Raw genomic sequence first — 17,000 nt, 5'->3', positions numbered from 1 at the left:
GTGGCTGCTTGTACTAGTCCGGACTGATGCCGATTTATAGTGCTAGCCCACTGAGATACTATGCCGCAGTTTAACATGAATACCCCACTCAGACACAGTATACTGACTCCGAGCCGACCAGTCCTTGTTTTAGCCCCTTAATGCCGAGCGCCAGACAGGGTAACAACAAGTACCATCTTTTAACGTCTTTTGGTATGACGCGGTCGGGGATCGAACCCCGGACCTTCCGCTCTCCGGGCGGACGCTCTACCACTAGACCCCGGAGGCGGTCTCATACACTAGGCCTGAGAGCACCAACACCCACCGACAACTTGGTGCTGCTGTGGCATTGTACACTGCGGTTTAAATACATTTATGTTGGCAAAACCCCGCCTTGAGAGATGGAAGAAACCACCTTGCCATATTTCTTCCCAGGGAATAAAATTCAATTATTCGACAAGTTTAATTTCGACAGTCGTTAATTGATGAGGATGCGCCATCTTGATTGATAGTCATGATAGAACAGTGTTACCATGGATACGTTAGATCATGGGAGAAGGTAATTTAAGCAGCGTATTATATTGCTAGGCAAGTGAGATGCATTGGCGCATTTCATGGATACCCGACTCAGATGCAGACGCCGAGCCGACCAGCCCTTGTTTTATCACCTTAATTCTGAGTGCCAGGTATTTTGAACAATTTTGGTATGAAACGGCCGGGGATCTACGGTTGTTCCGCCATCAGGGGACATGCTACACTACTAAACCCTGGAACCCGTGAAGATCCGGGGTAGAATTGGTCTTCAGCAACCCATGCTTGTCGTAAGAGGCGACTAACGTGATCGGGTGGTCAGGCTCGCTGACTTGGTTGATACATGTCATCATATCCCAATTTGCATGGATTGATGCTCATGATATCAATCACTGGATTGTCTGGTTCAGACTCGATTATTTACAGACCGCCGTCATATATAGCTGGAATATTGCTGAGTGCGGCGTAAAACAACAACAACAAAAAACTCACGAAATCATGGAGGCGGTCGAAAACAGGGAGAACACTGAACTGCATAAGCATGTTCCATGCTTTTTAAATTGTACATCACCAATTAAAGTGTTCTCGGCTAAGTTAACGTTCACCCAAATGCAGCCTGCACGAGCTTCAGTATGATATCCAGTTCGGATCCACCCCCCTTTTTATTTCGAAAAAAATCTTTACTGTATAAATTACCACCAAAGACAATAAATAGATCTTAATCTTTTCAAAACAGCTGTATCCGCCCATGAGACCAATGGTGGTGTGAGTGTGACACCATAGCTACAGGTGCTTCCCTTACTGATATAGGGGGTCAGTTTATTATGAACAGACATTTATGATACTTCACCTCAGAGATCCCTGCAGATTTGAATGGATCTCAGTGTATGAAGTGACGCCTGTGCTATTGGTTCTTAAGTCCTGGGTGTCCTACCTGGAGTTGAGACCCGTGAAGATCCGGGGTAGAGTAGATCTTCAGCAACCCATGCTTGTCGTAAATGGTGACTAAACTTGTCGTAAAAGGCACTAACGGGATCGGGTGGTCAGGCTCGCTGACTTGGTTGATACATGTCATCTATCCCAATTGCGTGGATCGATGCTCATGATATAAATCACTGGATTGTCTGGTCCAGACTCAATTATGTACAGACCGCCGCCATATAGCTGGAATATTGCTGAGTGGTTTTGAAGGAGTCTCCATTTTCAATCAACACACAAACCCGGCAAAGCTCGGAACATCCAAGGGCATGGCGTGTTACTGTGATTGTAGTGCGCTTCACCTACCTGGGAAACATTGCGCGCGTACCTCGAAATATCGATAGCCGACATGGTCACAATGAAAGTTGCAAAATATGGAGCGGATGTTTGAATGAAGTTGGAAAGTTCCTCCAAAAACCTCTCCCAAACCTGCGCCCACCGTACGTGTGCTTATCGTTTCCGAAGGGAGGTTACTCTAGCACCCCCAAAGAACAGAAAGCTGCGTGGTCGCGCTGAGCTTATTCCGTTGGCTAGTTACATGGGAGGAGAGAGTTCAAGCCTTTTCAAAGAGTAGCCATCATAGTGCATCTAATCATAACTAAAAACGTAAAGGACCCGTGAAGATCCAGGGTAGAATAGGTCTTCAGCAACCCATGCTTGTCGTAAGAGGCGACTGTGCTTGTTGTAAGAGGCGACTAATGGGATCAGGTGGTCAGGCTCGTTGACTTAGTTGATGCATGTCGTCGTATCCCAATTGCGTAGATCGATGCTCGTGATGTCAATCACTGGATTGTCTGGTCCAGACTCGATTATTTTACAGATGCATTTCATAATGAACTACCAAATAACCTGTGAAAAACAAAACACCATCAAAGTTCTAAAAATCAGAAAATCACATTTTCTTTATCATAATTGTATATGCATGGGTAAATCATTATTCTGTGACTCGAGGGGATTCCATGTAGGAATCTAGGTCCCCTGAAACCTTTGCTGGTTGTAAGATGTGACTAAACCGATAGGGTGGTCAGGCTTGTTGACTTGGTGAATTGATTGTGTGTTATCGTATCCCGACGGTGTGGCTCGATGCTCATGATGTCAGTCACTGGGTTGTCTGGTTCAGACTCGATTAGTTACATGCCGCTGTCATATCGGTGCAATATTGAGTGGGGCGTTAAACAACAAACAAACATTATTGCATTCAACCTAGAACAACAAGCAGATACATCAACACAGAGACATATTTACTTCTTAATTCGATTTAATCCATATGAGAAATTAATTTTTCAAAATTTAAATACACCCCCTCAAATGATAAATTTCATGTGGATTTATATAAATTACTTTTATGAAGTAACCCTGTCCAAATGCCAAAAGATAACTCAACATTCATGCGGTCTCATAAAATCCACTCTATAGTCAACTTGTAAATCCAATAGTACATGAGTTGTGGAATTTCCCAGAGATTCCAGCATTTCTTTACAAAGCGTCACCTCAGTGGCAGATCTTAGCATGTGACACGGATCCGAATGATATATCTCCGTATATTCAGCCAGCGCAATGTCCCAACAACGATCTATACCTACAGGCTTACCTGGTCGGAAGGGCATTTACACCGCATAACACCAGCGATAAGGAACGGCCAATTTTGCGGTAAGTGACTTACCAAGCCCGGCAGGCAGTACCGTGCCACTGATCTCAGTTTGTGAGCGCTTAGGGCTTTGTCAATAGAACCAGCTGGTTTTTGTCCCCCGTCCGGGTAAAGCCATTACCATTGACAACCAGTAAACAACATGGCGGCTGAGTAATCGCTCAATCAGCTCCCCGCTACAGTCGAGGCAAGTCGCCGACTGATCGCCGCAAGAATGTGACGGCGCCTGGAGTTAAATGCCTCTGTCTCGCAAAATGACGTTATTTCTCCCAAAATGACCAACAAGAACAAGTGTGCCAAGAAGCCAAGGCTGCGATATCTGGACTTGTCTTTTGAAGGACGTGACCCGGCTCATCGCGCCGGCATCAGTAACGGGAGACGACCACACGGGGGCTACAAAGGTAACCGTATAGTTAGTGTGTGGAAAGTCAACAGTGCAATAAACTCAAACATCAGAACATGTGTGATGACAAGCGTTGTACGTTGTGATAGACTGTCCACTAAGTAGATAGCGTATAGATATAAGTTTATATACGTTGGCTTGAATAGCGTAGTAAATATTAACATGTATCGCACTTTAATCTTTTTAGTGGATCGTACGCTCTTTGCTGTTACGGCCGGTTAACGCTTTCTCGCATGGGTACACTGTTTGAAGCTCAGTCGTGGTGTCACCGCTATTATGCTGTTGGAATATAGATAAAATGGCATAAAGTCTAACTCACTAACTTTTTTTACAAAACAGAAACCGCGTTATCTGTCCTACATATGAAATTACACAGCTGGCTGGAATTGTAAATAAGCGAATCTGGACCAGACAATTCAGTGATTGACATCGTGAGCATCAATCTACACAATTGGGGTACGATGATATGCACCAACCAAATCAGCTAGGCTGACCACCCGATCCCGTTAGTCGCCTCCTACGACAAGCATGGGTTACAGAAGATCAATTCTAACCTGGATCTCAACTGGGCTATTGTACAATCAGTAGCATTTGGTACATAGTGTTTGTTATGATCGGAGGATTGATACATACATTTTGTTACCTACACATGTATGTGTTGGGGTATATGTACTAAGTTTGCAAGACCATCTGTTATATGTGTATGTAGGGGTGAGTGAGTGAGTATGGTTTTACGCCGCTTTTAGCAAAATTCCAGCAATATCACGGCGGGGGACACCAGAAATGGGCTTCACACATTGTACCCATGTCGGGAATCGAACCCGGGTCTTCGGCGTTACGAGCGAACGCTTTAACCACTCGGCTACCCGACCGCGTGTAGGGAGTGAGGGAGGGGTGTGGTCGGAAGGCATGTGGTGTAGGGGTGTATGTGATTATGATTCTGACAGTATGCATGTTCCCAAGTGTGCCTGTGTATGTGTCTATGTGTTTGTGTTTGATTGCGTGCGTGCGTGACTGTGTAAGTAATTTGGCGTGTGTGTGTGTGTGTGCGTGTGCCTGTGCGTATATGTGTTCAACGAATATCCTAACTTAACCTTACTTCAATCATCGTGTTGGTATATGTCTATATGTATCTTATCCTGATCATGACGTCATACATATGCTGTTATTTATACCTAGTGTCTCGTAGGCTATAGCATGTGACACTATCATAAACATTATTTCCTCCTCTCTCTCTCTCTCTCTCTCTCTCTCTCTCTCTCTCTCTCTCTCTCTCTCTCTCTCTCTCTCTCCCGTGTACCTTGATCCTTGTATTCACCAGAGAGGTGGTGGGGCAGCCTCGTGGTTAATGTGTTTGCTGGTCACGCTTCAGATCTTGGTTCGACTCCCTACATGGGTACATGATGTGCGAGGTCCCTATGTGGTGTCCACCGTGATATATTTCGTGAATGTTTATAACAGCAGCGTAAAACAACATATATACTCTCTTACACATGATATATCAGCTTATATTTCACAACAATCGTGTTTGGCACTGTTCATTCACTACAGCTATTAATGATTTCCTTTTAATGAACAAGACTTAAGTTAAAAGAAATCATGTTTCGGAAATGTGTTCTGACGCTTTGTACATGTTAGCCAAACATGATCAGTCAAACCTGGTTAATCCGAGTATGTGTCCGGATAAACGAGTTTGTCAAGTGAAGAATACCAGGAGTAGAGAAAAACCTCGTTTTCAAAATTATAAAAGTGATGGAGTGTCACGTATCCAGCTCCATGTAAATAGCGAAGAGTAAATCCTTCAAACAGTGCCCAGATAGTACAACTGTCCGGAAAGGACAAGTTCCCGATTGATGAATTCCAAACTTTACCACATTCCACCAATATAAGTTCGAATATATGAATAAATAACACCCTAACTAAACCACAAAGAAAGCGTTATTATAGACCCGGAAGCTTATCTATAAGGAGGTATAAATTGTCCCGTGCCATATATGTTCAGGTGGACTTCCTGAAACGGCCAGTAATATTGTTTGAACAGTAACAATAGGGCATGTCGTGTTATATAATGCTGCCATTGTGTACTTATGTACTGACATATTGGGCAAAGCGAACTGAGTGATTATATTAACGTTCGATTAAGCAACATATACTCCTGAAAAAAAGTTAAAGAACGCCCAATTGTTAAAATAGTTTATATCCCGACAGTTTCATATGACTACAGTTAATCTGCCAGGACTATGGACTTAGAGAAATCCCGATATTTTATCTGACTATATTTAGTCTGCTGTGGCCATGCAGTTGGAGAAATCCCGATATTTTACACGTCTATAGTTAGTCTGCCAGGACTATGGAGTTGGAGAAATCCCGATATTTTACACGACTATAGTTAGTCTGCCAGGACCATGGAGTGGGAGAAATCCCGGTAGTTTCGTATGACAAGGGTTAGTCTGCTGTGGGCATGGAGTTTTAGAAATCCTGATAGTTTATATGACTATAGTCAGTCTGCCAGGACCATGGAGTTGGAGAAATCCCGATAGTCTCATAGGATTATAGTTAGTCTGCTGTGGCCATGGAGTTGGAGAAATCCCGATAGTTTATATGACTATAGTTGGTCTGCCAGGACCATGGAGTTGGAGAAATCCCGGTATTTCATATGACTAAAGCTAGTCTGCTGTGGCCATGGAGTTGGCCATGACAGATGAACTATTGCCATGTGACAAAATCGATAGTTCTTTAACTTCTTTAGAGTTGTATGTATTTTGTTGGCAGATTGCTTGCATTAGTTATTGGTGAATTATTTGGCCGTGGTGCTGTTTAGCTATCCCTTATGTATTCGAAGCATATTAACAGGAATAATACTTGATTTAGTTTCATCAGTGCTCTATTGTCTAGTTTTTTTTTGTTTTTAAGAGTCTTCTTCTTTTGTCCAGTTGGATTAAAATACCTTCGATAAAACATAAGTAGTTTTCATTTACCACAATTGTACTCAACATCTGCAAGTACCTGTGTAAATTGAGTGAGTGAGTGAGTATGGTTTAACGCCGCTTTTTAGCAATGTTCCAATATCACGGCGGGGGACACCAGAAATGGGCTTCACACATTGCACCCATGTCGGGAATCGAACCCGGGACTTCGGCGTGTCGAGCGAACGCTTTAACCACTAGGCTACCCGACCGCCCCTGTTTTATTTAGCACACACTTAGAACACACTTTAGCATGCATTATGTACTTATACTAGGGATATACACTTAGCGTGCATCACGTACTTTAATGAGGATGGACACACTTTAGCATGCATGGTGTACTTACACTAGGTATGGAGTAGGGGTTTCAGCAATATTTCAGCTGTCAGGGGAACATCAGGGAATATTTAGTGGCCATGTTGGGCTTCAGCATGGCGATCACACCCTTGATCACTTGGCTATCCCACCTTCCAATACTCCTTTATGTATACCACTCGACATTTGCTAAGGATCACATCGTTGACAAAAGATGGCTTTGTCCTCAGCAAATGTTGAGTAGTATTCAAGCCCTAAAACTAAATTTTAAGTTTTACCAACCTTTCTAAAAAACATTTCGACGAAAATATATTATCATGTAATAAGGAACATAAATGCACGTGTAAATAATTGACAATATAAACTCATTTACCTTTGCTGTTGTCAGTGTTTCAACTTACATCTCAGTTAATAATTAATAAACAATTTATTACATTTCATAATCAATGCTGAGTTGTCCTGTATGACGTGAACGCTAGTTCAGTGTGCCATGCGTGTTGTACACGGCTCATAGTTACATTGTCAACAGTGTGAGATTCTTCCGATACATAATTGATGTTAGCTTTTATCCAGGTAATGATATAAGTGGATATTACACATATTAGTGTATATATATCTTTTCAAATATATCTTTTTCATGGTACAGTTGGACTGACGAATACGAAGACGCCTGTACTTTGCGCATAACGGGTTGGAATGATTGATCGTAGCAGGGACTCTTGGGCTCTGAACTTAGGCAATTTTGGGGAAAAAATATATATTTTAACATAATTTCGGAATTTTGTTAAAGTATTTATTTTTCAAATTAGGAGGTATTTTAACGTTGCATTCAAGACTCTACGATCCTTTTATTGGCCCTCAGTGACGTACAGGTAGCCTCAACAAAGTCATTTTAATCAGGTATCTTTGGTCATAACTGTAATATTATGAATGGAGATTTTTTAAATTCCAATTATGGAGTTTGTGACTGACATTGGTTGTTTACTTGGGGACGAATATCTGTCTCTGAGATCTCCTGGATACATCCCTGTCGGACTAACGATTTATCGCATTTGTCCATGGTCCGATGTCAAAACGTGGATAAAGTTAACATATAGCACAAGTTAACATCAAAAGTTAGTAAGTATCGGAAATATGATAGTATGACAAGCACACTGTTAATCGTTGACTTTCCCAGTCGCTTGGGCCCAAATACAACTTGTTTGAAGAGACACGTTGGTATCAATATCATTGTTGGTATTATTATCAGTGTCTTGTCAGACAATTATCAGGGGGGCCTTACTGTTAACAACTGAGCATCCCAAACCAGCTGCTGAATCTTGGACATAGCGTGTTAGGCTTAGTCATGTCGAATTATACAATGGTATTATACTGTAGGACGCTGCACGCGTTGAACAAACCCTCGCAGTTGGTTTGTTTGTTGTTTAACGCCGCACTCAGCAATATTCCAGCTATATGAAGGCGTTCAGTAAATAATCGAGTCTCGACCAGACAATCCAGTGATTAATGTCATGAGCATCGATCCACGCAATTTGGATCCACGACATGCATCAACCAAGTAAACGAGTCTGACCACCAGATCCCGTTAGTTGCCTCTTACGACAAGCATAGTCTCTTTTTACGGCAAGCATGGTTTGCTGAAGACCTATTCTACCCCGGAATCTTCACGGGTCCCTTCGCAGTAGTATTGCATTAGTCTTACCAATATTATGCCATCCACATTTTTTAAGCGTTTCTCATCTCCAGCCTCACCCAAAAGGAGAGCGGTCGGGCGAAGTACAATAAGAAACTTAACAACTGTTTTCACCTCGTGTAACTTATTTTAAATTTTAAACACTTGGTACCATTCTACAAATTAATTTTTGACTAGATAGAGAGGCTTTGCTTCGGAAACGCATTTTTAATAAGCGGTTAAATGGTCCGTTCCCCAAGCACACGGACCGGGTTCGAGTCCGACTTTTTAAAGCATAATTGGTGATGCCTCATATGAGATGAAAATGAATACATATTGTTTGCAATTATATATATCGTTGAGCTAATTAACTTCGGTTTGCTGTAATAACAGTTTGATTTGCCTGGTGAGAAATGTGCCCGACCAGCAGACGTGTTTCTGTATCTTCCAATGGGTATGTGTAGCGACAGGAGACGTGTTTCTGTATCTTCCCATGGGTATGTGTAGCGACAGTAGACGTGTTTCTGTATCTTCCCATGGGTATGTGTAGCGACCAGCAGACGTGTTTCTGTATCTTCCCATGGATATGTGTAGCGACAGCAGACGTGTTTCTGTATCTTCCCATGGGTATGTGTAGCGACAGTAGACGTGTATCTGTATCTTCCCATGGGTATGTGTAGCGACAGCAGACGTGTTTCTGTATCTTCCCATGGGTATGTGTAGCGACAGTAGACGTGTTTCTGTATCTCTCCATGGGCATGTGTAGCGACAGGAGACGTGTTTCTGTATCTTCCCATGGGTATGTGTAGTGACAGCAGACGTGTTTCTGTATCTTCCAATGGGTATGTATAGCGACAGTAGACGTGTTTCTGTATCTTCCCATGGGTATGTGTAGCGACAGTAGACGTGTTTCTGTATCTTCCCATGGGTATGTGTAGCGACAGGAGACAGATAACGTGGAGGTTAACTTACCCAGATTGTTATTTATAGATGGACTGATACGCTAGGGTCTCAGCCGTGCTATGGACGTGGCGTTTCGAGGCTTTTAAGGAACGTGGGTAATATGAGTGACTGTAGACACCGGCTCGACTTCATAATTATTTTGTCTACTGTAGTTGTCTGGTTTGGGAATATTTGTTTAGTGGTACAGACGGCAAGAAGCACCCCGCTAGTTAATTGTCTAATCAGCCATTAACTCCGCCACTCCCAACCACTTACTATCACCTACTCACTCTCAGACACTTACTTGGTCACTCACTCGCTCGCTCGCTCACTCACTCACTCACTCACTCACTCACTCACTCACTCACTCACTCGGATTAGCAAGCGTACATTTTTAATATGACCGAATAAGATAGATAACAATGTTTTAAATGTGATATTAATCGAGGACTCCAAACCATGCTCTATAAATATACAATGATCAACACACATCCATGTATATCTTTCTTGTACGCTTGATCTGCCAATCTTTGGATTACAACAAACATTGATCGCCAGACAGACTGATATCGACTGTAACAAGTTATCCTATATGCTTTACACAACACACGCACCGACTCCACGTCAAGTGTTTGACACGCAACAAGATCCCAGTGAGAAAAGATGATAGCGATAAACCAGCGAAGGTCATACTAATAACAATAACCACAGTCAAGTCTTTTGTTTAGTAATCTTGGTAGGCTGTGTGAAGTAGGCTTCTGCTGACCTTTATAGTCGTGTCATTGGCGTCCTGGGTAATAGATGTAGTGTTCAGTGGTGTCATTGGCGTCCTGGGTAATAGCTGTAGTGTAAAGTGGTGTCATTGGCGTCCTGGGTAATAGATGTAGTGTAAAGTGGTGTCATTGGCGTCCTGGGTAATATATGTAGTGTACAGTGGTGACATTGGCGTCCTGGGTAATAGCTGCAGTGTACAGTGGTGTCACTTGCGTCCTGGGTAATAGCTGTAGTGTTCAGTGGTGTCATTTGCGTCCTGGGTAATAGATATAGCGTAAAGTGGTGTCAATGGCGTCCTTGGTAATAGCCGTAGCCGAAGGTGGTGTCATTGGCGTTCTGGGTAATAGCTGTAGCGTTCAGTGGTGTCATTGGCGTCCTGGGTAATAGCTGTAGTGTTCAGTGGTGTCATTGGCGTCCCGGGTAGGTAATAGCTGTAGTGTTCAGTGGTGTCATTGGCGTCCCGGGTAATAGCTGTAGTGTTCAGTGGTGTCATAGGCGTCCTGGGTAATAGCTGTAGTGTAAAGTGGTGTCAATGGTGTCCTGGGTAATATATGTAGTGTACAGTGGTGTCATTGGCGTCCTGGGTAATAGCTGTAGTGTAAAGTGGTGTCAATGGCGTCCTGGGTAATAGCTGTAGTATAAAGTGGTATCGTTGGCGTCCTGGGTAATAGCTGTAGTGTAAAGTGGCGTCAATGGCGTCCTGGGTAATAGATGTAGTGTTCAGTGGTGTCAATGGCGTCCTGGGTAATAGCTGTAGTGTAAAGTGGTGTCAATGGCGTCCTGGGTAATAGCTGTAGCGTATTGTGGTATCATTGGCGTCATGGGTAATAGCTACAGAAGAGTCGCGTGTTACAGCAGCCACGTACGTTGGGGTGCAGTGTACGGTGGAGTCACTGGTGACACGAGATTCTGAATCAATCGGACACAATGGAAGACACTATGTTAACCTACATTAGACATTCAGAGAAATACAGACACATGCTCAGACAAAGGGCAGACAGTATGACAGAAGGTACAGATATACGAACCACCAGACATATGTAGGCAAACAGGCAGTAACCAAGGTAAACAAACAGAGAAACACACGGAGATGGACATAGAGAGACACATAGTCAACACATAGACACATACAGTAAAGTACGGGTATAACAAACTCAAGGGGACTACTAATTTTAGTTCGTTATAACCGTAGTTCGTTATAAGCATATATACAGCATAACTAAAGCAAATAGTCGGGACCAAATGGTAAGTTCGTTATATCCGTCAGTTCGTTATAAGCGTGTTCGTTATAACCGTAATTTACTGTATATATATAGAGACATACTGGCATATACACACGGCGTGATACACCTGGATAAACACATGGAGATACACCTTGATAGACACATGGAGATACACCTTGATAGACACATGGAGATACACCTTGATAGTCACATGGAGATACACCTTGATAGACACATGGAGATACACCTTGATAGTCACATGGAGATACACCTCGATAGACACATGGAGATACACCTTGATAGACACATGGAGATACACCTTGATAGACATATCGAGATACACCTTGATAGTCACATGGAGATACACCTTGATAGACACATGGAGATACACCTCGATAGACACATGGAGATACACCTTCATAGACACATGGAGATACACCTTCATAGACACATGGAGATACACCTTGATAGACACATGGAGATACACCTTGATAGACACATGGAGATACACCTTGATAGACACATGGAGATACACCTTGATAGACACATGGAGATCCACTTTGATAGTCACATGGAGATACATGTACACCTTGATAGACACATGGAGATACACCCTGATAGACACATGGAAATACACATTGATAGACACATGGAGATACACCTTGATAGACACATGGAAATACACCTTGATAGACACATGGAAATACACCTTGATAGACACATGGAGATACACCTTGATAGACACATGGAGATACACCTTGATAGACACATGGAAATACACCTTGATAGTCACATTGAGATACACCTTGATAGACACATGGAGATACACCTTGATAGTCACATTGAGATACACCTTGATAGACACATGGAGATACACCTTGATAGACACATGGAGATATACCTTGATAGACACATGGAGATACACCTTGATAGACACATGGAGATACACCTTGATAGTCACATGGAGATACACCTTGAGAGACACATGGAAATACACCTCGATAGACACGTGGAGATACACCTTGATAGACACATGGAGATACACCTTGATAGTCACATGGAGATACACCTTGATAGACACATGGAGATACACCTTGATAGACACATGGAGATACACCTTGATAGACACATGGAGATACACCTTGATAGTCACATGGAGATACACCTTGATAGACACATGGAGATACACCTTGATAGTCACATGGAGATACACCTTTATAGTCACATGGAGATTCACCTTGATAGACACATGGAGATACACCTTGATAGACACATGGAGATACACCTTGATAGTCACATGGAGATACACCTCGATAGACACATGGAGATACACCTTGATAGACACATGGATATACACCTTGATAGACACATGGAGATACACCTTGATAGACACATGGAGATACACCTTGATAGACACATGGAGATACACCTCGATAGACACATGGAGATGCACCTTGATAGACACATGGAGATACACCTTGATAGACACAATGAGATACACCTTGATAGACACATGGAGATACATGTACACCTTGATAGACACATGGAGATACACCCTGATAGACACATGGAAATACACCTTGATAGACACATGGAAATACACCTTGATAGTCACATGGAAATGCACCTTGATAGACACATGGAGATACACCTTGATAGACACATGGAAATACACCTTGATAGACACATGAAGATACACCTTGATAGTCACATGGAGATACACCTTGATAGACACATGGAAATACACCTTGATAGACACATGGAGATACACCTTGATAGATACATGGAGATACACCTTGATAGACACGTGGAGATACACCTTGATAGTCACATGGAGACACCTTGATAGTCACATGGAGATACACCTTGATAGTCACATGGAGATTCACCTTGATAGACACATGGAGATACACCTTGATAGTCACATGGAGATACATGTACACCTTGATAGACACATGGAAATACACCTTGATAGTCACATTGAGATACACCTTGATAGACACATGGAGATACGCCTTGATAGTCACATGGAGATACACCTTGATAGTCACATGGAGATACACCTTGATAGACACATGGAGATACACCTTGATAGACACATGGAGATACACCTTGATAGTCACATGGAGATACACCTCGATAGACACATGGAGATACACCTTGATAGACACATGGAGATACACCTTGATAGACACATGGAGATACACCTTGATAGACACATGGAGATACACCTTGATAGACACATGGAGATACACCTTGATAGACACATGGAGATGCACCTTGATAGACACATGGAGATACACCTTGATAGACACAATGAGATACATCTTGATAGTCACATGGAGATACATGTACACCTTGATAGACACATGGAGATACACCTTGATAGACACATGGAGATACACCTCGATAGACACATGGAGATGCACCTTGATAGACACATGGAGATACACCTTGATAGACACAATGAGATACACCTTGATAGACACATGGAGATACATGTACACCTTGATAGACACATGGAGATACACCTTGATAGACACATGGAAATACACCTTGATAGACACATGGAAATACACCTTGATAGTCACATGGAAATGCACCTTGATAGACACATGGAGATACACCTTGATAGACACATGGAGATACACCTTGATAGACACATGAAGATACACCTTGATAGTCACATGGAGATACACCTTGATAGACACATGGAAATACACCTTGATAGACACATGGAGATACACCTTGATAGACACATGGAGATACACCTTGATAGACACGTGGAGATACACCTTGATAGTCACATGGAGACACCTTGATAGTCACATGGAGATACACCTTGATAGTCACATGGAGATTCACCTTGATAGACACATGGAGATACACCTTGATAGTCACATGGAGATACATGTACACCTTGATAGACACATGGAAATACACCTTGATAGTCACATTGAGATACACCTTGATAGACACATGGAGATACGCCTTGATAGTCACATGGAGATACACCTTGATAGTCACATGGAGATACACCTTGATAGACACATGGAGATACACCTTGATAGACACATGGAGATACACCTTGATAGTCACATGGAGATACACCTCGATAGACACATGGAGATACACCTTGATAGACACATGGAGATACACCTTGATAGACACATGGAGATACACCTTGATAGACACATGGAGATACACCTTGATAGACACATGGAGATACACCTTGATAGACACATGGAGATGCACCTTGATAGACACATGGAGATACACCTTGATAGACACAATGAGATACATCTTGATAGTCACATGGAGATACATGTACACCTTGATAGACACATGGAGATACACCCTGATAGACACATGGAAATACACCTTGATAGACACATGGAAATACACCTTGATAGTCACATGGAAATACACCTTGATAGACACATGGAAATACACCTTGATAGACACATGGAGATACACCTTGATAGACACATGAAGATACACCTTGATAGTCACATGGAGATACACCTTGATAGACACATGGAAATACACCTTGATAGACACATGGAGATACACCTTGATAGACACATGGAGATACAACTTGATAGACACGTGGAGATACACCTTGATAGTCACATGGAGATACACCTTGATAGTCACATGGAGATTCACCTTGATAGACACATGGAGATACACCTTGATAGTCACATGGAGATACATGTACACCTTGATAGACACATGGAAATACACCTTGATAGACACATGGAGATACACCTTGATAGACACATGGAGATACACCTTGATGGACACTTGGAGATAGACCTTGATAGACACATGGAGATACACCTTGATAGACACATGGAGATACACCTTGATAGTCACATGGAGATACACCTTGATAGTCACATGGAAATACACCTCGATAGACACATGGAGATACACCTTGATAGACACATGGAGATACACCTTGATAGACACATGGAAATACCCCTTGATAGACACATGGAGATACACCTCGATAGACACATGGTGATACACCTTGATAGACACATGGGGATACACATAGATAGACACATGGAAATACACCTCGATAGACACATGGAGATAAACCTTGATAGACACATGGAAATACATCTTGATAGTCACATTGAAATACACCTTGATAGTCACATGGAGATACACCTTGATAGACACATGGAGATACACCTTGATAGACACATGGAGATGCACCTTGATAGTCACATGGAGATACACCCAAAGATACACACAGTTCAGACAACAGGGTTTTGTGTGATGACGACGTTCTTGCATAGCGTAATCTACAGGGAAGTATATGGCCGGCAGAAGGTACAGATCACTGTACAACTACCCAGCCATGTGAACTGACGGACGACTCGTACGGTTGCCGGTTCGGGGCAGTGTGCCGTGGGGTCATAAGCATATTAGGGGATCAAGAGTATTACTTGGGCAGTGAAGAATTGATTTATTGATATTAACCTTTCACGGGCTGACATGACCATCTTGGTGCAAACAGCCATCACACAGGTCAGGGTTGTCGCTCACTTGAGAACACGTTGTGTGATCTGTTTGATATATTGGCCATGTTATCGTACTCTAAACAGGACTGGTTGTGATTTGAACGTGTGTGTTGCGTCATGGTATAATTACGTCACATAGTACTAGCGGTTGTGATTTGTACGTGTGTGTTGCGTCATTGTATAATTACGTCACATAGTACTAGCGGTTGTGATTTGTGCGTGTGTGTTGCGTCATTGTATAATTACGTCACATAGTACTAGCGGTTGTGATTTGTAAGTGGCAAGAAGGATTCTACGTTTCAAATACTCTTTTCTTAGTTTACAAGACGGTACTCGTATTTACTTGGTGATGCAGTAATTTCATGATTTACGCTATTCTCAATGAGAAATGTCCTGCTGTGATGTTTTGTTTGTTTGTTTTTAACGCCGAACAACAATCCAGCGAAATGACGGCGGTCTGTAAATAATCGAGTCTAGGCCAGACAATCAAGTGAATGACATTATGAGCACGATCAATGCAATCGGGATACGATGATTGCATCAACCAAGTCACCGAGCCTGTCACAGTCTCTGGTCTCGAGGTGTACTTTTAATGTTTAAGAGGCGCTGGGGTAGCCTAGTGGTTAAAGACTTCGCCCGTTACGCCGAAGGCTCGGGTTCGATTCCCAACATAGGTACAAGATGAGGAGCCAATGTCTGATGTCCGCAGCCGTGACATTGCTGGAGTATTGCTAAAAGCGGCGAAACACCATACTCACTCACTCACGTTCTGCGCTTACGCTGGATTTCGCTCATGCGCGTCTAAATAAGAGGATTATTATTATCAGTAGTAGTTGGTTGGTTGGTTGGTTGGTTGTTTAACGCCGCACTCAGCAAAATCCAGCTATATGACGGCGGTCTGTAAATAATCGAGTCTGGTCCAGACAATCCAGTGATTAATATCATGAGCATCGATCCACGCAATTGGGATCCATGACATGCATCAACCAAGCCTGACCACCCGATCCCGTAAGTCGCCTTTTACGACAAGCATA

At 42.6% G+C, this 17,000-nt stretch overlaps 1 protein-coding gene across 1 annotated transcript in view; it reads left to right on the top strand.

Annotated features, from left to right (window-relative positions):
- The first annotated feature begins 3,230 nt into the window (after positions 1-3,230).
- Positions 3,231-17,000, top strand: part of LOC139448083 (uncharacterized) — a 34,492-nt gene continuing 20,722 nt past the window's right edge. The window contains exon 1 of the mRNA XM_071229593.1: positions 3,231-3,537. Within this exon, the coding sequence (XP_071085694.1) occupies positions 3,411-3,537 (127 nt within the window). The 5' untranslated portion in view covers positions 3,231-3,410. The remainder of the gene's footprint in view (positions 3,538-17,000) is intronic.

The sequence above is a fragment of the Haliotis cracherodii genome, unplaced genomic scaffold (genome assembly GCF_022045235.1).
Source record: "Haliotis cracherodii isolate W230 unplaced genomic scaffold, xgHalCrac1.p SCAF_7, whole genome shotgun sequence".
Lineage (NCBI taxonomy): Eukaryota > Metazoa > Mollusca > Gastropoda > Lepetellida > Haliotidae > Haliotis > Haliotis cracherodii.
The sequence above is the reverse complement of the archived record's forward strand: the minus strand, read 5'-3'. Positions and strand labels throughout refer to the sequence as shown.